The sequence below is a fragment of the Melanostigma gelatinosum genome (genome assembly GCF_949748355.1).
Source record: "Melanostigma gelatinosum genome assembly, chromosome: 13".
In the NCBI taxonomy this organism is placed as follows: domain Eukaryota; kingdom Metazoa; phylum Chordata; class Actinopteri; order Perciformes; family Zoarcidae; genus Melanostigma; species Melanostigma gelatinosum.
This window is the reverse complement of record NC_136646.1, coordinates 23,275,346-23,302,385: the sequence shown is the minus strand read 5'-3', so window position 1 is coordinate 23,302,385 and position 27,040 is coordinate 23,275,346. Positions and strand designations below refer to the sequence as shown.

The following is a 27,040-nucleotide window of genomic DNA, read 5'->3' as shown; positions in this document are numbered from 1 at the left end:
TAAAGTTGATGGCCTGCAGATGGCAATATAGTCTAGTAATAGCTTTCAATGTGATCAGGGGAGAACAGGGATGTGTGTGTGTGTGTGTTTTTGTGTATATTTAATTTCGGGACCCTGAGCCGTTTGTTCGAGAGGCTGCAGAAGTATTGTTCCACAGGAAGCCACAGATTGTTGGCGTGTCCTGTCTTTGTGTCGGCTGTGGCGCTCTGCACTCGCTGCCTCCTGACAGCCACACACACGAGTCACAGAGAAGGACACATCTACAGCTGCTCTGTCTCAACTGTTTCAATGCATACAGAGGATGAAGGACAGGCAGCCCCGGTCCTAGACTGCTTGTTGAATGTTGGGGCATTAAGAGACGACCCATTCCTAATGCTAATACCAGCGTTCTGACACAAAGATACAGTGAACACCTCTGTGTAAAAAGAGCCATGTCAGCAAAGTGTCACCTCTTATAACCTCCTGTACTTATGTGAAGGAGTCCGTGTTGAGGATGTTCAGTTGGGTCTCATTCATTCACTGGGCAGGAGCAGCTTACATAACGTTCACAGCCTCAACAAGTCTCCTCCTGCAGGGGTTGAATGCGTTGCTCAAGCGCTTTTCAACAGCAGAAGGGGATTCACGTCAGCGTTCACCGGCTGGATTTAGACGTAAAGCAGTGAACTGCGATGAGAGCTGATGAACGTGGATGACTGTTGACGTTTCATAACATGCTGCAGATGTGAAAGCTTGTAACACCTTCATCACTCACACTGACCTTCATCTTTGGCTTCAAACACAGTTGGATTGAAGCCACATCAGTGTTCAGGTTCAGATGTCTGCAGAGTGAAGCGAAACTTAATTGCTTGAGTGAAATTGTGGGAAATAAGGAGCCTCAGAGTCCCTCCCTCCGTCTTTCATTTCGTTCTTTCCCTCCTTGCATCTGTTCCATAACCTTTCCTGGCAGGATTAATGAAATGCCACTCCAACAATCAGCTGCATGCCAGAGGAGGGAGTGGATGTGTGACCTTAAACTGTTTCTTTGCTTCTTTTCTTTTACAGGACCCTCCCTGCTGCTCTGCCTCAACAGATCCTACGCCTGCGTCTCCCTGATTGGCTGCAGGGCAGCCGGCGGAGCTTGGATGTCCCATCTGCTGGGAGACTTGAGAGTTTGAAAATATCCTCCGACAGCGTCACACCGTCAATAAAATAACAATATAGATGATCTCAAGCGTCCTTTCATAATGTGCCAGTTAGCCCTGAGCTAGATGTCAGAGTTAAGCTGCATCTCCTGAAACCAGGTGTGTCTTCATTCAGACGTGTTCGTCATGCAGTTGTAAAACTCAAAGCCTGGGTTAACTTCTACCATGCAACAGATCATGTTTCAAGAATACAGTTGTGGAACTTCTGGACTCATAACTGGCAATGTTCACAGGTGGGAAGGGATCATCGGACTACTTCCTGTGGGTTTGGTTGTTAAATCTAGCTTGATATGAACTGCTTTGACCAGTAAACAAAGATAAAACACACCAAATATTAAGATCTGTATTTCTGTCAGAACCAAACCAAGACCAAACCCAGCAGCAAACTCCACTTAGAAACAATAGAAAAGTTACACTTGAGTTTATTCTCAGACTTCAGAAAGAGTAACTGTCCCCGGCTGTTTGGAGGACCGCAGCCTTTCGTTCCCCTTCGGTCACGCGAGCGACGCTTCACACGTAGACCACAGAGCTCTCGCTCATATCTGTGCATCTGCAAGGCAACCAGTGCCGATATTTACATGCCTTTGTGTTTGTTTGTGAACTGCTTGGCAGTTGAAGGACCCGAAGGGCGGTTCAAAAAACAGAGAGACCCAAAAGAGGGCTGAGTCACCGCTTTGTGTGTGTGTGTGTGTGTGTGTGTGTGTGTGTGTGTGTGTGTGTGTGTGAGAGCCCGTTGTGTCATCTTTATCCGTATTGCTACTGCTGAGGCTGAGTGGAAGTCTGGCATTATCATTTATGATGAGCTTGGAGGGCTCAGCTCCAATGAGATGATGTCACGATGAGCCCTACGAGCCACTTTGTGTATGTGTGTATATTTATGTGTTTGTGTGTCTGTGTGTCCGTCCGCCTGGTCTCTCATCTCCATATAAATGGCCTGGGGGAGAGGGGATGGTTTCTATTTAAATGTGAGTGTTTGTACGGTGTGCTATTCTGGGATTGAGCCACCACTATCATGCGGTCCAATCATCCTCGAAAAACAAAAAACATCATCACAAGACCTCCATGACGGCTACTGTGTGTGTGTGTGTGTGTGTGTGTGTGTGTGTGTGTGTGTGTGTGTGTGTGTGTGTGTGTCCCTGGCTAAGAGATCTGCTTGATGTTTGAGATGGTGAGGAAATGAAGCCAGCAGCGTGTAGCTGCTGAGTTCCGGTTAACGTAACAGGCTACCTGTGTGTCTGGCACATATTCACACCACAGATGGCTTTGTGTGTGTTTTTTCTTTCGCGTTGCTGCTTGTCTGTCCCACCTGAATACCATCCAGGCTCCACCTCAGATAAAATACCGAGATGAGATAAGGTAGCTGCAATCCAACTCCAGGAATGCAAACATAGCTTCACAAGTAGGTGCTGTGACGGTGGTTATGTGCGTCTTTCACAACAATCTCAAAATGTTGTTTGTGAAGTCAGCCGTGCTCTTAAAGGTGCAGTGCGTAGCATTTAAGGGGATCTGTTGGCAGAAATGTAATATAATGTCAATCAGTGTTTTTTCTTTGGTGTATAAATCACCCAAAAGTATAATTCATTGTGTTTTCGTTACCTTAGAATGAGCCGTTTATATCTACAGAGGGAGCGGGTCCTCTTCACGCAGCCGGCGGCCATGTTTCTACAGTAGCCCAGAACGGACAAACCAAACACTGACTCTAGATGTTCACCGTAGTTCTTCTCCACTCTGAGCATACCGGAGAAGTTTCAGTTTGCTGCAATCTTCAACCTCACCGCTAGATGCAGGCAAACCTTAAACAACGCACATTTAAACAAGAGGTGTTTATGTGCTGCTCGGTGTATTCATCGTCAAACTCCCAGAGAGCCGTACAAACGAAAGGTTGTGAAGAATCAAGAAGATGGAACCGGCAAACAGCTTACATACGGTGTATGAAATCAATCTGTGCAATGCAAAGGAGGCATCGCAATTATGCATTTCATGAATTAATAAAATGTATAAATCAATCAATAAACACATGTAAAGTTTGAAGTTTGATTTGGCTGCAAAATTTTTTAAGACCTCCGGTTTCTAAAGCATCTAAAAACTAATATTTAAAATCCATAAACATGTAAATCTTTTACTGTTTGTGACAGTCAGCGGTAAGTTCCACGATTCTCCAAAACAAGGAATACATTGTGACGTTCTTTCATTACCATAAACGGAGGAAACTATTGAGCTCTTTTCAGAAGGAACCAGAGGAGATGGCAGTGACAGTCCTGTGAGATGCACTGGTAGATTGCTGCATGGCACACTAAACTTGTGAAGAAGCCGGTTGCTAGATGCTGAAGTCAACGGTCAGATTTCACGTCCGTGTCTCTTGCTGTGTGTCTCTGTCTCTCCATCTCCCCCTGCCTCGTGCTTCATTCACGTTCATTTCTGTTCCGGGCCTTTTGCCATCTCAGTCCATTCAGATAAGAAGGGATGTTCTGTTTCTCTCTCTCCTCCATCTCTCTGCTTTCTGCATCTCAATCACTGCCCCCCCCCCCTGTATTCTGTGTGTGTGTGTGTGTGTGTGTGTGTGTGTGTGTGTGTGTGTGTTTGACAGTGTCTGACTCATTCTAAATCTGTATGACCCAGAAAACTATTCTATTCATGAAGCGTATTTCATCTCATGTCTTTATGACTTTATGAATTCAGTTTTTGTTTCACCATCTGCCACTCCTGTGTTCGTTAAAGGGCAGGTAGACAAAACCACATTGACGATTTACTTCTTTGTTGATGGGATTCTCATTTGGCATTTTGGCAGATACAAAATCTATAATCCAAATATAACTTTTGCAGTTTTTTGGTCTCTTTGGAGCACTGTTTCATTTTGTTTTAATTTCAAAATGCTGATTGTCAGACCTCTTTTATGGCCAGCAAATGCTGTCAAATGGTATTTGTTAAAGAAATGTTTTAATGGCTTTGTTGCTGAGATAAGAAGATCGATATCACTCTCATGTCTGTAGGCAGCAACAAATATGGAGCGACAGTTAGCCTAGCTTAGCGCAAAGACAGGAAACGGGGAAACAGCTAGCCTGGTCGTTAAAAGTTAGTTATAGTTTGTTCCACACGAAAACTGAATTCTTTGCTCTGAGCAACAGACAGTAATTCCAGGAAGTTACTGTGGTGAAGCCCAAAGCCATCCCATAAAAGAGCAAGTTGTGATTCATAGGCTACCGGTAAATTCCTGGAGTCTTCACTGCAGCTGTGTCCCTGCAGCTGTTCCCAGATGAAAGGAACAAGACATCACATGTTATTCGGGGAGCTTCATTTAGAGCTTGTAGGTGGATCTCAGCAGGCTGGTGCTTCGTATGTACAGACATGACAGTGGTATTGATCCTCTCTCCACTAACTATAAATTAACTATTCCATAATCCTTCAATGATGAACCTTTGTAGCAGCACTTCCAACTATAAATAGTTTCATTATTCTATCTAGCCCCTGTTTAATACACTGCATCATATTCCCAACCACATGCAGGTGTTCAGCAGTTTGTGAATGTTTGCACATCATCCAACCCAATGAAGAGATCCTCGAGTTCTCTTCCTCTCGTTACCGAAACATGCAAATACAGGTGAGTCAGTCAGCCGTCGGATGTATCACATGTCCCTCCTGGCTTGCGGTAAGCTTTGTGACGTCATTTCACACATTGAAGCTCCGCGCGTTTCCTTTACTGTGAAAATAAATCCTCGCGCTCCTGCTGCAGATTGTCATGCTGCTCACGCATCCTCATGGAGGAGCTTCTGTGCTGCATGTCTGAATATTAGACAACATCTGATAAAAACGATCCTTTGGGACCATCTCCGATGTGCACTTGTGCTGTTTACTTTTGGAAATGTGGTCGACTCACATGGATCATAACTGATATTTGCAGAATTGCGACGTGCTGTGAAAGTCGACTGAAGCTTCCCAAACCACAGAGGCATCGTGGGACTGCACAGGACCTCAGCTCGTATACTTTCTGACTTTGTTGTTGTTGACAGAAGTGAAGCTTGAAGAAAGACATAAATCAGATGTTCAGTACATCTCACGCAGAGCTGCCTTTCGCAGCGCCAAAGGGCAGCCATCCATGATTCATAATCTATATTTCATGACAGAATTCAATCCTAGTTTTCACTGGGAGACAACTAAATGTCATCTGAACAGCTCCCTTAGGACCAGATTGGGAAATGTAGTTCTGCTTTAGAAGTAAAGATGCAAACAAACACTCAGCGAGTGCACAGATCCATTGTCTGTGTCCCACAACAAGATGACAGACTGCAGCTTTTCTCACTCCAAGACAAGACGGTTGTTTATTGTCTGACACATGAATTGTGTTCACATCAGCCATTTCATTGATGTCACGCATGAGTTTACTTGTCATGCAAACAGCACCTGGGCACATTTCCGTTCACCTTCCTTCAGAGGGACCATCTTGTGCGCTGTCGTTGTAATCTGCAGGACATCTGTACCTCTGGCTGCTCCGTGCTCGTCTGCAGATAACCTGCGCTTTGTTTGGGCAGTCGCTCTGACTTTGCCTTCCAGGCAAAAAGCAGTATGAATGTAAATGGGATTTGGTGTAAACAAAGAATAGATCAATTACCTGACAACCCTTTAGTCTTTCGATGTACAGCACACAATGGATGAATACAAAGTAACCACAATAAGGGTCTGAGACAAAAAGAAAAAGATTCAGCATCATCGGATGTAGCGTTCAACACCGAAATGCACAGAAGAGGCTCGTTATAATACAGAAGTGGGACGAGTGCTCCCACTCGGCTCACATAAGCACAGTATAAACAGCCACTGTCATGAGGTTAGTCATTTGAACATTTGCTTATTGTTGCGCACAGAATGTAAAGTGGTGGAGGAGAATAGGGAATCTCCGTGTTAGAAGAAGCCGTCTGTGACGTTCAGAGGTTTTCAGCTTTGCCGAGTGTGCACAAAATACAGTACCTCCGTTAAATACACTACCTTTTGACATTTTTTATCGAACCCTCTTTTAAAACTGGAAGCAGAAATTCAGAAATGCTCACATGGCACCATCCTGAGATACAATTTCAACATTTGTCATGTGGGAAACAGTAGAAACGGCTCTATTATTCAGCTGAAACAGCAACAAGAAAACCTATAAATCTTTAGGAGAGGCAGCTGGTTCAACTCCAGACGACCAGGCCACTGAAAGCATCAGAATTTTAAAACATTTAAGACGTTGCCATGTGAAGGAGAAGCCAAGAGGAATAGAAAAACTACTGCCCAACCAATCACGCTTCATCTGGTCCAGTAATGAGCATCATCGTGCACGGGGAGCAGTTTCCAGTCGCCGTGTGGAAAAACAACTCAATGTGCGTCCTCCAGCAGACGAGAAGGGAGCCGGCAAGAACCACAAGTCATAGGTCAAAGGTCAACGTTCAGACATTCACTAAAGCGGTCAGCGATGAGTTACCCACGGGGGAGAAAGGTGGTATTTTTGGCATTTCTTTCACGGTGGGTGAAGTCAAGTTTTATTTCTCTTAAATCTTGGTATTAACTTGCCTTGTCTTTGGCCTGATGTGTTGGAGGGACAGAACAATGGATGCCAGGATGACGCCGTCAGACTAGCTGGAGCTCTTACGTCCCTGCACGTGAGAGCTGTTGCTGGCTGCCTTGCTCTGTGACGGCAGCTTGCTTATCTTCTCCCTCAGGCCCTTCAGGTTGTACAGTTTGCTAAAAGTGAAGCTAAAAGCGGCCTTTTCTTCCTGCCAGTCGGCTTCCCGCGGTGATGCCGTCTGGTTCTGGGAGGCCTCGGGTCTCGGGGGGGGATGTTGATTCTGCGCCGGTCCGGCTCTCGTCCTGCCCTGCGCCACCGGAGGCTGTCGGGAGACTTCGTCGTGCTCCCGCCCGGCCGCTAACCAGACAGCACCCGCTGTCGCCGGAGAAGGCGGTCTGCGAGGAGACGAGGTGTTATCCGCGCTCTGGACGCTACCGGGGAGCACCTTGCTTTCCACCTGGTTCAGATGATGGCTTCCCCAGGGTTGAGGCCCCAACGCCTGGTTGATTGAGAGGGGTCGAGGGGGTCTGGATTGTCGGGAAGGGGACGGCGCTCTGATGTCTCGCTGCTGTCCTCTGGGAGTTTTGAGAGGAGTATGCAGAAGCTAGGGAAAGAGAGGAGAATAATGTCTGCATAATGAGCTATCAGTACATTTCACTTTAGGGTTTAATATCACACCAATTTCTCATATTGTGTTGTATTGATTTCCTGGAAACTTATCTACAAGGCAGATAAAACGTTTCTCACAAATGCAGCTCCAGTGCCGAGTGTCATAAAAGCGTTGTTGCACATGGAAACGACAGGAACTTGAGTGCTAATGTGAGAACCGTTTTTGTCACTCGAGTTAATATAGCATGACAGATCTGAGTAAAAACAAGGCAGCGGGGCACAGTCTCCTTGTTCAATAATGAACAAGTGTCAGGTGTTTCGGCTTAGTGACGCTCCGCTGGTGCATACTCAACAGGACTAGACACACACACACACACACACACGAACCAAAATGGTAGGCTAGTGTTTGATAGATATACTGTATTTATATATATATATATATATATATATATATATATGTAGAATTTTGCAACAGGTCATTTAATTTAGTACAAACCAACAGCCGATATTGTACTGGCTTTGTCTTTTTAGCATGGTAATGTAATGACCATGCAGTGATACAGTGAAGCTAGTATGACTCAAAAAGTGAATTAATGTTAATATTTACTCGATGATTAAATATTACATTTTAAATGATGTACAACACGGGTCTAACTTGTCACTTACGTCATGAAAAACCCTCAAGGTTCATTTTTATAGATAAGCGTATCGATAAGGAGCCGAACCGATAAGCAGAATCGATAAGAGTAATAGTGTTGATAAAATCCTAACGATACCCATCACCAGAGTTAACAGATTGGAGAGTTCAATCATCTGACGTAATACATTGATATTTACACATCTCAATTTTCACTGCCAACAAGAAAATATAACAAACTACAAAGAGATCAAATATTCTAACTACTTCTATACTTCTCTCACAACCACTTTTCATGAGATATAGTTGTGAAGATGTCCCCTCATAAAGTGGGTGAACTGTGCTGACAGCATTTAAATATAAACCTCCATCACCTTACTGTACCTTCTGTCCGTCAGTGTCTCCGGTTGACGGGGGCCTGTCTCTCCTCTCCGCGCCGCTGGGTCCTAATGCCGCCCGGTCCGCCGCCTTCTCCTTGTCTGGTCTCTTCCTCTCAGAAGAAGACTTCTCCAGCTGAAGGTCACCTGTGGACAATCGCCATGGCTCTGTCCTCTCATTGGTTAATTCAGCTGGAGTCACTCGCGCGTCGACCGGTTTCCCCGCTGCTGATTGGCTTAGCACCCTCTTTCTCTTCAGGCCTTGAGCCTCGTTTTCTTCTTCTGAATCTTGACCTTGTTTAAAATGGTCGGCTCTCCTCTCTGTCGCCTGGTAATCTCCCTCTGTCCTCCTCTCGCCACTTTCATCCTCTTCTCTCCCATTTTCTAAATTTTCCTCCTCCATTTTGTTTTTTGAAGAAGCCGAAGAGGAGGCGCTAGCAGGCCCAGACAAACTCTCTGTTTCACTGAAAGAGGTACTCCTGTCTGCTCTGCGCGCAGTAGCAGCCCAAGTGATGGTTGTGGCTTTGGGAGTATTTGCGTGCGTGAAGCTAACATGGTCGTCTGTCGTCCCGTGGTTGCGGAAAGCTGGCTCGTGAAAAGGAGAGTCGTTACACTCGTAATACTCCTCTGATAAAGTGGAGAGAGCCGAGTTTGTTCTCGGTGAGATGAACCCGTCGGACGTCGGCGTTTGAAAATCTGGAGGGAGCGGATCAGGCGTGTGCGTGCGTGAGTCCGGGGTGGATGTGCGTGAGTCCGGGGTGGATGTGAGTGAATCCGGGGTGGATGTGCGTGAGTCCGGGGTGGGCGTGCGTGGGAGACATCCGTCCGGAGTTGGACTGCGCGGGAGACCCGAGGGCGACAGCGACTCTCTCTCCGGCGTCGGCGAACGAAAGTCTGGCACGCGTGCGTCGGAGCGATGTAAGTGCAGAGGTCTTGCAGGTGTGTGTGTGCTCGCTTGTGCTTTAGGGATTTGTTGTTGGAAGGTGCCGTGTGTGTTGTGTTTTGCAGCTTTTGGCACGCTGTCTGTGACGCGGGCCGGTGTAAAACTTAGACTACCGTGCGGGTTTTGTGCGTCTGCACTGTGCTTGGATGTGTGTGTGGCAAAAACAGTGTGTGTTGGAGCGTTTAAAGAGTCCACAATCTCTGACACATCTACATCCTTTGGAGTCAACTCACGATATGATATTCTCTGAGGTACATGTGCTCTCGCAAGGTATGTTTTACGTTCTGACACACTCTGACTTTTTTCATTTGGCACTTCCGATCTTTCCGGGGCCGTTATCTCTGTCCGTACTGTGGCTTCACACTCTATCTGCCGGGTTGATTGGCAGTCGGTCGACGTCAAAGTCTTGGGCTCGACATCTGTTGGAATTATTTCTTGAGTATTCACGCTCTCTGCCTTTGGCGCATCAGTAATCAAAACATCTGACTTGGCTTTGTTTCCAGCGGCCAACTGCATTGCTGCCCTCTCATGTCGTCCATCTGCCTCCTCGGCCCTTGTCTCTCTGGAGGTCCCGCTCTGCCTGTGCTGTGGAGCATCCAGCGTGTTATCGTCGTCTTTCTGTGCTCCCGTTTTGCCTCTGCTGTCACTCTGCGGTTCTGGGACGATCTCAGGCACGTTTTCTGGTGAAGTCTGCACCACAGCTGCCACGGCGGGCTCATCGTGGACCCCTGTGCTCGTCTCAGGCTTCCTGATGACACTGAACTCCGGCAGCTTCTGGCCATCGCTGGTGCCTTTGAAAACCAGCTGGACAGTACGAGGTTTAGGGATGGGAGGGGTCGAGGTCGACGGTGAGGCTGCCGAGGAGGAAGGGAGGGGAGGATTGGGAGTTGGAGGAGGAATGGAGGAAGAGGACAAAGGAGAAGAGGAACTGGTAGTCCTGCTTGTAGCGGTGGAGACGTGGCTGTTTTCTGAAAGCGAGGAGGAACTGACAGAAGAGGACGACGTGTGGCTGTTGACGGTGGGAGACGCCGCGTTGGGAGTCATTTCACATGAGTTCCGTGGCTGCGCGTTAACAGCTTGTGCGTGTGAATCTGTGCTGTACGAGACGTCACGCTGTGTGTTTGAATTCGTTTCTGCTGCTCTATCGGCGTTTGATCCCGGGAGGGGTCGTGTGCCGTGCGAAGGGCTCCCGGTGTTGGGAGCGCACGCTTTGCTGCTGGGTTGGCGAGGTGTGCGTGCATCTTGCTGGGTGGGTGTGTTTGAATGCTGTTTGTTCTCGGTGTTGAGGGTCTTAGTAGTGTCAGAGTCACTTTTTGGTCCGGATGCAGGTGATTTCTGTCCGGTTGGCTCTGCTTCACTTTTGACGTCAGCAGGCACTGCGTTGAGCTGTGTTGGCTGAGCTCCGTCCACCACCGACTCCTCGGTCTTGGCTTCATCTTGTGCTGGTTGGAGTTTATTCGTCTCCTTGTGTTTGGCTGTAACCTGTCTGGGCTTGGCGACATCTGGCAGGCTTTCCTTAGGCATGCTGAACGGACTGCTAAACCGGACCGCTTGGGTGGTTTCAAACATCTCAGATCTCTGATGGACTTGATTCGGTTTTCTGGAATCACGATTGGTAATGAACCCGATTACGTCACTTGGGGTGTCAGGCTCTGGCCAGGTGGGCAGGTATGCCATCATACATGCTTTCTCTAGATTGGTGAGTCCGGGGTGGATTGGAGGATCCTCCTGAATGGCTTCTTTACTCGCCCTCTTCCGCCTCCCCTTCTTGGTTTCTGGGTTCTTGGAGTTCTGTGGATTTTCGGTCTCTTTGGGGCCAGCGGAAGGGGTGGGGCTGGGGTTGGCTAAACCCAACATGGCATATTTGGGGCTGTACAGTTTCCGAGCCATTTCGGCAGAAGTGGTCACCGGGACCGGCTGTGGGAGGGGCTCCACTTCAGGTTCGGTCTCAGTGGCGACCTGCCGGAGGTCAACCGAGCTGGAAGTGGCGTAGAGGACGCAGAACAGCCTGTCGAAGGCCTCCACTGCCTGGCCCGTCACGACCGTGATGAGATTTTTGTCCAGCCGCGACGACGTCCAGGTGAAGCTACAGAGCATGCAGCAAAAAGTTAGAATACTTTACAGTACAGCAAGACATGACAAGATAAACACCTCTTATACTGCGTACATGTACAGTATGTCGGACAAGATAAACGGCAATTATTATTTACTTAGTAATTGAATCGCATCTCAAAGAAACAAAGACAGGTGGAGCACACGGAGATAACCTGTTTTTCTCACCGTCACTGTCTTTCTCACTTTCTCACACTCTCTCACACACACACACACACACACACACACACACACACACACACACACACACACACACACACACACACACACACACACACACACACACACACACACACACACACACACACACACACACACACATAAAGTGCACTGACCTGTATGATCCAGACACAGCTTTGTCTCCATCGATGAACATGAATCTGTGTCCCATTTGCCCTCTGACCTTCGTGCAGGACCGGGTGTAGAACTCTGCTCCATCTGTGCAGCGGACACGGAGGTTCTGCAACGCGCGCGCACACACGCACACACACACACACACACACACACACACACACACACACACACACACACACACACACACACACAGAGGATAGATGTCATATCTCCTCTAGATTCAAAGCTAACTGTATAACATGAGCTCTGTGTGACGTAAAGCTGCAAAACAACGACAGCGATGACTTTCATGTTACATTGTGGCATTCTTTATTTTAAAAGTGTCGAGCATACAATGAACACAAGTTATTTTCATGATTTTATGAGGTGACTTTATCTCCCGTTTTGAATATCTATTGGCGGATTGACGGCCAGGTTATATGTAAATACGATACAAAAGAACAGGTGTACTCCACAGAGCTGTGTATGGTCTTACCAGCGCCATCCTCTCACGACTGTAATGTGATTAAAGTAGGCTCACAATAACATCAGGAAAGCACCGTATGCAAGACAAGTGTCTCTATTGTCACATCTATCTACATAAATTAGAAGTTTAAACAAACTCTAGTGTTTACAGGACACACAGTGGTTTTAAATAAAGACATACATGGACAATAGGACCAGTCATGTACTGCGTCCTGCCCTTTAATTTAAGCAAATCATTAAACCGATGTAAATACTGTGATTAAATCTTACACCATGGTAATTACCATGATCTAATCTCTGTCTTGTCTTCACTCGATTGGAGTGCTGCATCTGACGCCATGGACCTCACCACTATCTTGACCAACTTTGCTGGTCTTTGTTGGGACTTGCCTGCTTTGCTCATCTCTGTCTGAAAAGCAAGGCACGTATACTGTAAAAAAAAAAAAAAAAGTACTTCCGGTTTCCCTCAGATTAAAATCTGGCGTCCCGCAGGGCTCAGTTCTCTGTCGATCTAAGATGTTTCCTGCACTTCTTGAATGTTGTTTTGTTTAGCTCAGCCAGATGAGGTTGCTCTTTCGTATGCTTTTCTTGTTTTGTCGCATTGTGCACATGTAAACACAGGCACTGTGACAGGCCGACAGGTGTGACCGTATAGTCAATGAGGGCTAACGTTCATGGTAATAAATGGGTACAGTATATGGTGCTGCAGTCATAAAAGACTAACAACAGTTCAGATAAGAGATACACATGAAAGGAACCTCCAGCTAAATCATTTCATCAAGTGTTTCTCTCACTGTGACTCACTTCCTTTCGTTGTTTCTTCTGTCCTCCCTCCTTTCGTTCTTTCTTTAGGACAGACATGCTGACCAACATTTGTACTTAAGGAATCTCAAAAAATACAAAAACTACATCCTAATTTATTGCAGCTTATATTTCCACTGTTTGACCAACATGGTATTTGAGTGTTGAGGTGGTCCTTGTAAACGTGGACACAGACAGAAACACCAAGTTTAAATATGGTGTCGCTTTTGTCACTGAGATCACAATCTGTCCAACTAAATATCATTTTTGTCGCCCAGAATTACCGTCATTCCAAAAATATGGCAAAGAGCTAGAAAGTGAAATGCAAAGTCGCAGCTTCAGAGAGACAGTAGTCCGTCTCGCTCATTTGTTAGTCGATGTTCAGCTCTTCGGCTGATTGACTTTTACTGAACATACCACTACTTTAGTTGTCATGATTTTAGATTTAGGCCCTTGGGTCCTCAGAGAGACCAACTCCTGCACTGGCACGCAGCCAGAGAAATTATGGAACCAGATTCCTGGCGTGGCTTGGGCTTGTCTCACAGCAGAAACACTTGTTTTCCTCCCTCCTTCCGCCCCACCCTGAACTTTCCGTCAGAGCATTCCTTTTGCTAACTGGTTTGATAAAATCAGCAGATCGCATTTCTCTGTTGGTATTCAGCTCCAAACCGTAGAAGAGTGTTTCCCAACGTTTTATATGTGACAAACCATCGCAATCATTAAAATGTCCAGAAACCCCCTCAGACGACCGATGAGTGAGAAGAATCCGACACCTCTTTGCTTCCGTGCTCCTCCTCCCATCCCGTCCATCCACTCCTCAAGCTGTCACATCAGTCCTCTACCCTTCCTGCCAGTCATCATGTCGCTCAGACTGGCAGTTTGTGTTGCGTTAGCTGCTCATCACTGTTCCTGGTCATGGTTGCCACTCGTACAGCTGTAGCCTGAATCGAATAGTCTGTAACGCCACAGAGTAACTGGGGTGATTCTGTCAGACACGTACATTGAAGGATACAGGACCACTTTAAGGGCAGATCCCAGCAGAGACACAGTATATAACCCAGATACGGACACTTAAAATACTTGTGCCAGCTGCCAAACACAGCTCACTGATCTCCGTTACAAACACTCAATCTGTTTAGGACTCAGCGTTGGGTGCCAGTGAACCACACAGAAAGAGAAAGTTAGCCGTCTGTCTCCATTGATGATATTTGCTCTGACAACGAACGTCAACATGTGATGCCAGCAGAGTCGGTTCGGGTTAAAATAACAATCGCTTTGCACGTATTTCTGCAACATTTCCCCGGCGTACACGGCCTGAGCGGTTTCTATTCTACGAAATAGAAAAGCGCTCAAGGGGAGCTGTGACACGGGCTCATTTAAATGGAGGGCTTGAGGCTCAGTGTGCACCGTGCTGCTGTATTACTGTCTGGTTTGCACGTTGCACTCGGATTTTGGGCCAAAAAACATGACATCCCTCGAGAGTAATTCAAAACAACAAAATGCTACATGTTTCAAAAAGCAAGCTGTTGCCATGAGATTTGAACATCACGCACATTGGGAGCACTTTGTGGAAATGTATCCAGCCTCGCTTCTACTGTGTGTTGGAATATCTCAATGATCCGTCTGTAGAAAGGAGGAGCAACGCAGCAGCACTGAGGCAAGCAAGTAAAAAAGTCTGACTCCTACCAAGCAGATACTGCGCCGTTAGGTGTAACCATTTAAGGCCTATCGTTCACAGATATTCTGATAAGTTGACAGCTCAATGGGAAGATTTATGTCTCAAGAAAACAATTCACTGAAAACAGTTCCGAGTTCCCTGTAACTTACTTCTACGTGTCGCAGCATGACCAAAACGTGTTTTGTGACGTGTGTTTTTCACGTGAATCTGCCAATCAAAAACAAAGTCGATGAATCGATGATACGGCTCCGGCTGAGAGGGATGGCTGCTTGTTATTTAAGGTGTGTGTGAGAGAGGGAGAGATGGCAGAGAGATGTGCTTTCACTTACCCATGCACAACGAAAACCTCTTGACTTCAATTCCTCGTCTTTCTGTCAAAATATAACTTGCTGTTGTTGTGTTCAACGGCGCCTTACAGATGTATTTCAGTCTCAAAGGGAGATTTGTGAACATCTGGAAATCCCCTAATGCTATCAGGTCAAAGATTCACTCTATTAATGAATCATTTACTCTCCACACGGTCACATCTCAAGTCTTACAAAATGAATCATGAACTTTTGCTTTTTGTCAGCTTCTGGTTATCGAGGCATTCTGTCCAACATTGTGGTCTGGAGCAAAATATGATGGGATCGCTGTGAAATTTGGGTCTGCTCCCTTTCCACTTGAGCAAAATATGATTTAATATCTAATTAGAAAATGACAATTGATTTTACTGAGCAGATATTGACTCCACAGATGCATAATTGGTGGATTTGTCTTCCCTCGGCTCTCGCTCGTTGGTGCTAAGACGTCAGCGCGCCGACTCACCTTGAGGTGCCCGGCATGCATGTTGGCCCTCTGACACATGGACTGGAAGTGAGGTAGAGTTGTGCGTTCCAACAGGATGTAGACGGAAACCTTCCTCTTGAAACCGGCATCCAGCAAATCTCTGAAGATGTCGACATCGGTGAACACATCCATCACCACTGCTATTACCTGGAGACACACACACAGCCTACATCACACACACACGGGACATACTCGTGCATGCATGCATAGTTTCTGCATGCATGTAGGGAAATTCATGCACTTTAATACGACTCTGTGGATCAGGCCTCAGGCGTTGAAACGTTGGTGTTTACTCTGACCTCACACTGACTGAGAGCCGGCAACGTTTATGTCAACGCTGCAGTTGATCCTTGATATATATGCATATTGTCAAATATTGTCAAATGAGACGAGTGTCTTTTCCCGGTTTTACAGGCTGCATTTCAGTAAATGTATGTCGTTTCTGAACTTTTATTTCACTATTATTTCCACATACTGAGTCATTATATCCACAATACTGATGAATATTTGTCAAAAAATCTCACTGAGTAAATAATACCTTGTTAAAGCACCAATAGTCAACCCTACAACGCGATAAATGTTGTGGTATTAGATTTTCTCCATGTTGTCCAGCACTAATAACGAGTATTTCCAATAATGCATGAAACCCTCCACCTCTTCTTTTTTACATGTTGAATTTGAGGTTATTTTATTGCTTTAAAATAACGTTATAGATGTCTCATTTAATTTCAAAGTGAAAAAGGGTACCTTAAAACCACAGACTAAATAAGAACCCATTCTGGCCCAACATACCTTTTGCGCCTGCGCAATCATTTTCCTGACAACCTCTTTGATGTGCACCTGACCCTCCAGAGGTGGCTGCGTGTACACGCTAGTGCGCGTCACCCCACGGTAAGAGATGTTGTCCAGCCAGCACAGGTCCATCTGCGGGACGGACGTGTCCGACAGCTCGGGCCAGTAGTGCAGCGACAGCGGCGGCTCGTCTTCCTCGGCATTCTCCGGGAAAAAGAGCTCCGAGCCCGGGTCGTAGGGCTCCGCCGCCTCGGCGAGGGTTTCCAACTCCGGGTCCGAGAGGAAGCCGCGCAGGCCGTGAGCGCCCAGGTACTTGACAAACTCCTCGCGACCGTCCCGCAGGAACGCCTCCAGCGCGAGCCGCTGGTCTTCGCAGTACCGGAACTCCGGTTTGGACTCGTGCGTCCGCGGGTTCACGTGGTTATCGTCCAGGCACTGGAGCTGGGACAGAGCCATGTCTCGGGCTACCAAAGAAAAAACAACACTAAACTTTACAAATCCGCAAAAAGTTTCAGGGCTCCGCTCCTAAACGTCTCCACACTTTGGGGAGAGAAAGCTGCCTAAAAGTGCTCCTCTGGGGTTCAAACAGCTGTTCAGTTTAGCTCCAAACTTGTTGCACATGAACTTCATGTCGTCTCCTACGTCGGTCTGCATCGGAAGTCCTGTGACCGGCCATGGTGCTTCAACACTCAGCCATTCTCAACCAGGTTTCAAAGCCTCCCAACTTAGCCGGCAGAGAGAGAGAGTGAGAGTGAGAGACTGACACCCTGCTGGAGGCACCACCCGACAGGTGTAACCCAGACACGCACACACACACAGAAACATGCGCACCTTTGTCATGTGACCTGTGCGGCTTTCTGTTGGTAAGTGTGCGTGGGTGTAGGGATAAAATACTTTGAGTAATTAATGACGCAAACCCTCCATATCATGAACCGCAACATATCATGACGCTGCGATGTCGTTTTACCTGTTCTGTCATGTTCACTGCTGCCAGGAAGGGAGAGCCCAAAAAATGAAACGCACAATTGCTTCATTTAAAAGAATAAAATGAAGAGATTAGGATTGGATGAATGGGATCTAAAATAAATTCACTGGAGGTAACAGAGCATGTATGTTTTATTTTCTTCAGAGGAAGACCAGTGTCTTAAACCCAAATCTTCATGTTCACATACACTGGGCACCATAGCTGACCTTTGAACTCTTTAGTATTAGTTTGATGTTCTGTGGGAACCAGGCGGCAACCTCCGGTTCTGCCGAGTGAAGCCGAGGAGGAAGTGTCTTAAAACCTGCATTCTCTCTAGTGTCCACCAGGGGGCGACTCCTCTGGTTGTATAGAAGTCTATGAGAAAATGACTCTACTTCTCTCTTGATTTATTACCTCAGTAAACATTGTAGACATGAGTTTATGGTCTCAATCTCTAGTTCCAAGTCTTCTTCAATACAGCATGATGTTCATTTCGTAGATTATGGTCCATTTAGAGTCACACAGACCATAAAGCAGGGGATGCTTTAGGGCGGGGCTACCTTATGATTGACAGGTCGTTGCTGCTACCAGAGACATATACGGCGTCTCTACGTCTCTTCTCCGCATTCCATATATGGTCACATCGGTTCATTAGTTGCGAAAAAAAAACAACAACATGGCGACGGCCTTAATCCAAGATGGCAACGCCGAACTCAAGGCTTCGTAACATCAGTCCACAAACACGACGCCTGCGTCCACTTCTTACACACAGTCTGTGGTTAGAACCGAGGAACAGAACCGAGGAACCCTCCTCTCCTCTTGCCGTCACCGCTGATCCCATGTTTACTAAACTGGTGGATGACTCACATGCTGGTATCTCGCTGACTCATCATCTGTTGATATATTGTGTGGTTGATTTGGCAGAACGGGACGAATTATCCGATGAAGCGCTGGACTGGTTTACGGGCCGACCGTTTCCCTGTCAGGGCCTCAACAGCCAAAGGCCGTCAGTTAAACTGGTTCATCTGATTCTGCTGTATTTGTGTCTGACGCCTTTGAATATCATCGATGTCACAGCCACTTTCATTTGCATGGTGACACCCTGCCCTCCATCTTTCATCATCGGCTTCTTCCTCTCTGTTTTTCACCTTTTAACGTTTCATTATCTCCATATCGTGTCTCGTGCCGCTGTTCTCTCCGTCTCACGTTCTTTCTCTCATCTCTTACTTTGCACTTATTCTTTTTTTTCCTTCAGTGACAGACGTTTAGCGTTCTTATGTTGTCTCACTTCCAGTGTATGACACAAATATGTCACAGTGAATGTGTGTCTGTATCACACTTCAAAGTGACTCAGCAGTTTTCTTAGAAAACAGCAGTTTGTTACTATTTCTGGTGCACCTCTAACGCCTTTCTTCTTCTTCTCCTCTGGATGCCGCCGCTTTATTGACTAACTGTCATTGACGAGTCAGAGGCGACTCTGCCAGCGAGGATAAAAGGAGTGGTTCGTTTAAAAGAACTAAAGAGTGAAAGAAAAGAGAACAGGTGATTCAGACCGGAGGATTTATGGGATGTGACTCAGTTTCCTGCTTCATTTCAGACGTTGCATCCTGCTGAGAGGCAGCGCTGCATTCCTCTCACAGCACCAGTGGACTGTCAGAGCACACCGAGCCGACATTGTGTCATCGATGCTGTTCGGACACGCACGCATCAACGCGCTGACGCACACTTGGTAGAATTTCATTACTGGATTGATGAAGTAACAAAGTATTAAATTGACTTCAGTGACAGTTTGTGTAAAGCTGTAATCACTATTTTTATGTATTTATCGTTTAGTCTGTAATATAGAAAACAGAAAATCACAAGTTCCTGGATCCCAAACTGCAAATTGCGAATAATGACTTTATGGTTCTTCCATACAGCATGATGTACATTTCATCAAACAGACCATAAGGTATGCTTATTCCAAATATGGTAACTTACATTTATTGGTTGCGAAAAACCAACAACATGGTGTAAGAAATTTGAGTAAAAAACTGTAGTTAGTAGATATAATAAAAGTGTTTAATAATTCATAATTAATAATTCATAGTTAGTCATAATCATAAGGGTTTTGAGAATGCATAATTAAGATAAACATAAGCATAAACATACATGCAGAAGCATGAAACTTCTGCCAAGTGCAGAAGTGTAGCTTTTATTTTGAAGGATTATTATAGATGGGATTAAGCAATAACTGACAATCATTGAATGGATTAGCTGCTCAGGAGAGACAGATGTGAAGACAGGCATCTGCTGAGCTGAGGGTGGGTAGCCAATAGAAATTGAGATAGACGGAAGGGAGGAGTCGTGAATTAATATGTGGGAGGGGTAATTCAAAGTCTTTTTTTCCTGGCTCTCTCTCACCTGAATGCTCCCGGAGGACAGACGTGTTACACCGGAGGAGCCGAGCGAGGTTTTTTGCAAATGGGGTTTTATTGTTTTAATATGTCATAGGAGTGTACACTCCAATGTATAACTGTAATCGTGCTTACATCAGTGGAATTAAATTCCTTATAATTGTAAACCAGTTTTGGTAGCGTTATTATCGCAGCGTGTGTGTCGACGGCACATGGCAGTCACATGTGCTCTGGCCTTCTCTCTTGTTGTGAGGTAAAATTCTTCCATAACAAATTTGGCGACCCAGATGGGACAGTCTTGCCGGCCTCGCTGTGTGTGCTGACGGCGACGTTAGTCAAGCAGACAATCCTGGGCCCACAATATCGGTCGGCAGAGCCGTTTCATGAAATCTGTGAGTTAGCTACTAGATCTTAGGGGAATCTCTGCTTGGCTAAGCGCTGCTAACGGCTAGCGCTGCGTTGCCGGTGGGTATGTTCCACGAGGGAGGCCATTTTCCACTGAGGTAAGTACGATTTGCAGTCTGAAGAGAGGGGACTAGTTCAGTGAATACTGAGATTCAGAGCGTTTGGTAAACTGCGAGGACTGGGAGCGCTGAATCGATAAGCGTTGATGGGCGGCAGCCCTGATAGGCCGAACTGCGTGTTCTTTGGGAGTGGCGGACCAACACTGCTCGGTATAGGTAAGAGCCCGATGTCCGCGGATTACCTCGCCGGCCTTACCTAGAGTTTGAGTTTTGGATGGTGTGGTTCAAAATGGAATAAATACACTGACAATAAGGAGCTGGTGAGCCAGGACAGCTTCGGTAGCTTTGGAAGCAACCAGGCACTGCTGCCGGGAATCGAGTCTGCAAAAGGTAAGATTGCCGCGGGGTGCTGGGAGGCTTTTGAATGCAAGATATTAAAGGACGTTCGGGTGGGTAAAAGATAAATAAGTCCGGTAACAATTGTGTCTTGTCATGTGCGTGGTTGCCGTGTTGGCGATGCGATTGTGAGAACACACTGGGTGAAGGGTTATATACGACGATCGTAGGGTCTGGTTAAACCAGAGGGTTTAAGGAAAAAAACCGGACGATAAGTCCGATAATACGTGTGACTAGTCTGTGTTTTAGCAGCGTGGAAATACGTTTAAAATGATGACTAAATAAGTCCAATAATACGTGTGACTAGTCTGTGTTTTAGCAGCGTGGAAATACGTTTAAAATGATTGATATTGCATGACCGCGCTGTGAGGAGCTAACGCTAGCTACGTGTAGCTCCGGCGTTGCGGGACCCTGTATGTAAAATAAGTGCTTATAAAATAAAATAACGGCTGGATTGAGAGAGGAGACAGAAGGCGTATGAGTGGAATTAAAGTGTGGGATTTTGGTGATACTTGTGTGTGCGTACGCTTTATCAGAAGCTCCGTTTTTTCGTTAGCATTGCGGATAGCATATCTGTAAAAAAGCCGGTTTCATGACAACTTCCAGTTTGGCGCAGAACAACTTCCGGTTCGGCGCAGACGGCAAGGCAAGTTTATTTATATAGCACATTTCAAAGTGCTTCACATAAAACCATTAAAAGCATCAGAACATAAGGCAAAAGAAAAGGAGATTTAAAAACAATTAAACAGAAGAAGGACTAACTGCAGGTAACCGTAAAGAAGTGTTTAGAATCTGAATTTTCAGAGATTCATTGTCTAAGAGCTGTGAGCTCATATCCTGACCTTAGTTTTAATTAAGCATTATAACTTTAGTCGTTGACTTTGGTTTTAGTTCAGCATTTTAACAAAGATTAATGGTTTCAGTTGTGTTTCTTCAATTCTTGAACTTAATTGTGACTCAGTATTGTGCAGACCAGAGTGTAAGTGCAGTTCAACAGTTTGACTTACATTGGTATTTCTGATTGAATATCTTTGAACACAGTTATTGATTTTTAAAGTTGAATTTAATATTTAATTGATTAATTATTCATTGTTTTTTAATTTCATTTTACTTCCAATTTTAAACCTTTCAAATTCTGATTTGGAACTGGATTGTGATTGTGATTCTGATTTAGATGTTGAGTTTGATTTCGGAATTCCAGCTTCAATTTTGGATTCGAGATTCCTTCACATATCCAGTATTGACTAATTTTGGTACATTTACTATTTTACACAGTTCCTAAGAATCAATTTTGACACGGACGGCGCAACATATTTGAGAGATCGTTGACCTCTCTTACACTACAGACGTATGCTAACATTTACTGCTGAACTTTTGGCAGTTCTGTGATTGTTTTAGTCAAGGTGCGTGGCTGAGGGTCCAGACCTGGGAAGTGGAGCAGCGGATCCCAGTTTTGGAGTCAGCGGCCACACGCCATACAGCACAGAGGGTGAGTTGACTTTGATTCAGGTGATGACAAGCATGCACATTTAATACACACATTTGAATACTCCTAGGCTGCATAATGTTTACATTAAAGAAGCAGAGTAAGGAAGTAGGAGCACTGGTAAGAAGACTAAAATGTGAAGTAACAGAAGTAGAACGCATTAGAAAAGATTTGCAACAGCAGATAGAGGAAAGACGAGCAGAAAGTAAAGAAGACGAGGATATAAAGAGAATGCAGCGGCGACTGCTGAAACTGCAAGTAGCAGAGGTCGACAGAGAATTAAATAGAAAAGTTCAGGCCAAGAAACAGATGATAGCAGCAGAAGCCCAGCAGCAACAAAATCTAGCAGTACCAGCCCCCACGGTGGTGTACAATCAGCCCCCACCACGATGCAGAAGTGGTGCATCCAACAGAGGGAGAGGTAACGATAAAGGGGGGCGTGGGGGTCTTGTAAGTAAAGGAGTGTGCTACGTATGTGGGAGAGAAGGTCATTGGGTAAGAGATTGCCCACATAAAAGGAGAGGAAGACAGATCAGTGCAGCACCACAACATGCTCCGTTCCCACCACAACATCAGCAGTACCTACGACCAGGTCCAGCTGGACCTCCTCCCATGAGACATCAACAGATGCCCATGCTGTCACCAGGACCATGGGGAGGTTCAGGGTATAGCCAAGATACATAGATGGTTGCCATGTGATCCCTTACAGCAGAGATATCGAGGTGAAGGGGGGATATGGTAAGGTGTCAAACATTTATGGTAAGGTGTCAAACATTTTTTGTAGATCCACATTTAGAATCGTTTTCAGTAAAGGTGCTACTCACAAATTATGAGATTTAATAACGTCATGATAAACCACAACTAGACTTGCTAACTCTAGAAATTGAGAAATATACGGGAGCTCTAACTAACATGAGCCGAGTGTTGTTTTCTCAGGTGACAAACGCAGAAGCAGCAGCTGACGAAAGGAAGCAGGCTGATGTGTCACCAGGCAGTCTGGTGTGGATAAGAGTCCATGAGCGCAGGTGGAGTGAACCAAGGTGGACCGGTCCATGGGAGGTAGTATTGGCAACCTCACTCACTGTGCAGCAGCGAAGGTAACGAGTGTGACACTCGCAGAGACAGGAGTGAACATCAGACAGGAAAATTTGAAGTTAAAGACACCTCAAAAGAGGGTTTAGACAGTACTGACAATGACGTTTCCCCCACAGTTTAAGCGAGGCCTTCCATTGGGAGACTCTAGCTTCAGTAGGTTATGGAAGTCTGTAGTTGCTTTCTTCCTGATTTCAGTAGCTTCCCTCTTAGTATGTGGAATTAACCACAGACAGGAACCAGATCACATGCATGACTACATCAGGATTCGACATTTAGCCTCAGTAGCTAATCAAACCGATCTTAGACCACGTAGAGAGGCTTCTCTGACGACACTCACCTATGAAAATGTAACTCTCACTCTTATGTTCAAAGAAGGTACAACATCAACGGTCCAGTTCGACTTCTGTGAAGTCGTTTCCGGTCCCAGGTATGAACACACCTACGGGTGGATGTCCAAAACCGTGTGCATCATAACTGACGAGTGTGGGCCTGCCACACATAAGTATGGGAAGCTGTTATCATATTATGCCTGTGATGTGTACAAAGGGGGTGGGTAGATGTAATCCTTTAAGACTTACCAAAATTGACTGACGGAGGACTTTACGTAGTACAGGGAAAGGCTACTGATAGTCCTGCCCCACAAGGGCTCATTAGGATTATTGTTAAGCCTGTAAAAGACCAGGTTCGACATACGACTGACGCAGAGAATGAGGTAAGGGGTGGAAACTGGAATGGCAGATGGGAATTTATGGTGGGTACAATATACGGCTTCAAGCAGTAGTACAGATTGTATTGTGGGTTTAGGATCTAGACCCCTAGCAACACCAGTTCCTTCAAGATCAGACTCCTAAGTCCTGAATTAGTTGTATTTTAACTCTGTTTACTGATGACACTTTGCCCCTCCAACACACTTGTCAGAGGCTACACTGAGATTACCCACCTGTATAATATAATACCCCACCTCTGTTCAAGGTTACAGAGGGTCCATTTGATTGTATAGTCTCAGATACAGCTATGGGGCCCAATGTAGGTAGTATTAAAGCAAATTGTAGCAACAGTCACCTATATCTTGCCTGTCACTGATGCAACTTATGGAGAACTCATCTCTCCACGCCCACATGCTAACAGAAGATCCAAAAGAGATGCCGGCGGCCCGAAGGGGGCCTTTGATGACCAAGTGTACATAAGATGTCATAAGACTGCCAAGGGGGTGTGTCTAATGACTTTCAAGCCAGAAATCAAATAGCAGCAGATTTAGAATCTGTTTTCTCTCAGAGGTGATGATTAATAAAAATGTCGATTGGATCAACTACATTTACTATAACCAACAGCGTTTAGTAAACTTCACCAGTGACGCCATATCAGGACTGCATGCACAGCTGGCGAAGACTAGTTTAATGACCTTGCAGAACAGAATGGCATTAGAGATGATTTAGCAGAGAAAAGTGGCGTGTGCCAGATGTTTGGGTCTGCGTGCTGTACTTTCATTCCAAATAACACAGCTCCTGATGGATCGGTGACCAGGGCTCTGGAGGGACTGACAGCACTCAGCCAAGAGCTAGCAGACAACTCTGGTGTCACGAATCCATTCACCGACTGGTTGGGGAAGTATGCTTAGCCAGTGAAAACATACATTTTTGGCAATCGTAATTATTCTGTGTGCTGTCATCATAAGCCTCCGAGTTGTCTGTGGATGGGGGTTCCCGTGCATCCGTGGACCTCTACAGGGGTTTATTGTTTCACCGATGAGCCAGACACCAGTCCAGGCAACCAGTTATGTGACGAGGATGAGGACGAATTGGAGCTTCTGATGGCCACAGTCTAGATGAGGCCACCAGAGGGACTTCACGAGCGGTTCCTGACCATCCAGATGGACTTCTAAAACATCCAGTGAGATGTTGGAAGTTTGGAAAATAGACGGATTGTTTTGGATGAGTATTTGGAGATTAAATTTTTTGTTTAATTGGGTTATAAAGGGATTTTAGGGTGTAAAAGATTAAGAAATGTAATTTTGTCACGTGTAAAAGAACAGTCAAGGCTTCTCAGTATGTGTTCTCTAGCCTACAGGGTGTATCCTGATCCTGCCAGCCCCAAGACGTGGAAGGCAGTGACTCTCAACGCACTCTATCTTGAAACGAACTGAACAGAAATACTTGAAATGATATCTGTGTGCATGAATTCTTTGCCTCTGTTTAGATAGATAGGGAGCCTTTCCCTGGATTGAGTAGGGGGGAGGTCTCCAGGGACATTTGAATAACTAACTACATTTGAGTAGCTAACTCACAGTGAACTGTGAGTTAGGGGGGAATTGTAAGAAATTTGAGTAAAAAACTGTAGTTAGTAGATATAATAAAAGTGTTTAATAATTCATAATTAATAATTCATAGTTAGTCATAATCATAAGGGTTTTGAGAATGCATAATTAAGATAAACATAAGCATAAACATACATGCAGAAGCATGAAACTTCTGCCAAGTGCAGAAGTGTAGCTTTTATTTTGAAGGATTATTATAGATGGGATTAAGCAATAACTGACAATCATTGAATGGATTAGCTGCTCAGGAGAGACAGATGTGAAGACAGGCGTCTGCTGAGCTGAGGGTGGGTAGCCAATAGAAATTGAGATAGACGGAAGGGAGGAGTCGTGAATTAATATGTGGGAGGGGTAATTCAAAGTCTTTTTTTCCTGGCTCTCTCTCACCTGAATGCTCCCGGAGGACAGACGTGTTACACCGGAGGAGCCGAGCGAGGTTTTTTGCAAATGGGGTTTTATTGTTTTAATATGTCATAGGAGTGTACACTCCAATGTATAACTGTAATCGTGCTTACATCAGTGGAATTAAATTCCTTATAATTGTAAACCAGTTTTGGTAGCGTTATTATCGCAGCGTGTGTGTCGCGCAGCGTGTGTGGTCGACGGCACATGGCAGTCACATGTGCTCTGGCCTTCTCTCTTGTTGTGAGGTAAAATTCTTCCATAACAATGGCGACGTCTGTAATCCAAGATGGCGACGGCGAAATCGCCGAACTCGAGGCTTCGTAACGTCAGTGCACAAACCAACGAGTGACGTCACGGTGACCTCGTCCACTTCCTGTTTACTTTCTACGCCTTGAATGCACAAAAATGCGTATAATTCATTCTGCGTGATTACCGGTGACTATTTGTGGCACAAAATGTGAAAGATCGTGGAAAATGTCTTGAATTAGCATTTTACACATTCAATGAAAAGGTTGTTTGTGCTTTAAATTTCATTCTGTGACAACGAATGTGTCACAAAGTGCAAATCTGCAACCTTTTGGCAGACACAGAGGAACAGTGACCTTAATTTGAAATGTAGGAATTCAATGGACTCACTGCATATCTGACACGCATAAAACCCACCTTTGTTTCAGTGGCTACGTCGACGTGCACACTCGTGTTATTCTGCACGTACACCGTAGCCAACTCTTTCTACTCGTTTACCGTATTTTTTTTCCCAGCTGACGTGGTTCATGTTATTTTGTGTACTCGTACATTCGTGTTACATTTCAACAGACAAATACTTAGCGAAGATGTGACTGACGTGAAAGCGGTAAATGCGTCACTTTATTTCAGCGATTGGCCGTTACACGTTGAGGAAGGACTGGTCCAAGCTCTCACCGTAGAGCACATCGGATGTGGCTTTCTGAGACTATTTGTTGCAACAGGAAACAAAACCTTTTTACAATGTTGTATCTTACTGGTAATATATGTATTCTAGGATTACACATGAATAAGAATAAATACATGGAAACAAACAAACACATGATTCATCAATTTAGTTGAGGATATTAAGCTGTGTATTTTTAAAACAAAGTTCATCTCACTGGTCACTTTGACACAGTGATCTCCTTTACTGGTCCACGGAGCATGAGGCTGCACACACACACACACACACACACACACACAC

At 45.5% G+C, this 27,040-nt stretch overlaps 2 protein-coding genes across 3 annotated transcripts in view; both read right to left on the bottom strand.

The window, feature by feature from the left end:
• Positions 1–5,491: 5,491 nt before the first annotated feature.
• LOC306786639 (uncharacterized protein) lies at positions 5,492–17,185 on the bottom strand. 2 transcript variants are annotated; one of them, XM_079281469.1, is made up of 5 exons: positions 16,311–17,185; positions 15,498–15,665; positions 11,728–11,852; positions 8,345–11,366; positions 5,492–7,318 (listed from the first exon to the last, which is right to left on the bottom strand). In XM_079281469.1, the coding sequence occupies exons 1-5, from the start codon at positions 16,764–16,766 to the stop codon at positions 6,782–6,784; spliced, it is 4,308 nt and encodes a 1,435-aa protein (XP_079137595.1). In that variant the 5' UTR covers positions 16,767–17,185; the 3' UTR covers positions 5,492–6,781. The 2 variants fall into 2 exon arrangements, with proteins under 2 accessions (XP_079137595.1, XP_079137596.1); XM_079281470.1 differs by having other exon boundaries at positions 7,228–7,318; positions 8,335–11,366.
• A 9,531-nt stretch (positions 17,186–26,716) lies between these two features.
• grapa (GRB2 related adaptor protein a) overlaps positions 26,717–27,040 on the bottom strand; it is a gene marked incomplete at its 3' end in the record, with an annotated part of 22,805 nt that continues 22,481 nt past the window's right edge. Inside the window, exon 5 of the mRNA XM_079281582.1 lies at positions 26,717–26,782. Within this exon, the coding sequence (XP_079137708.1) occupies positions 26,717–26,782 (66 nt within the window). The remainder of the gene's footprint in view (positions 26,783–27,040) is intronic.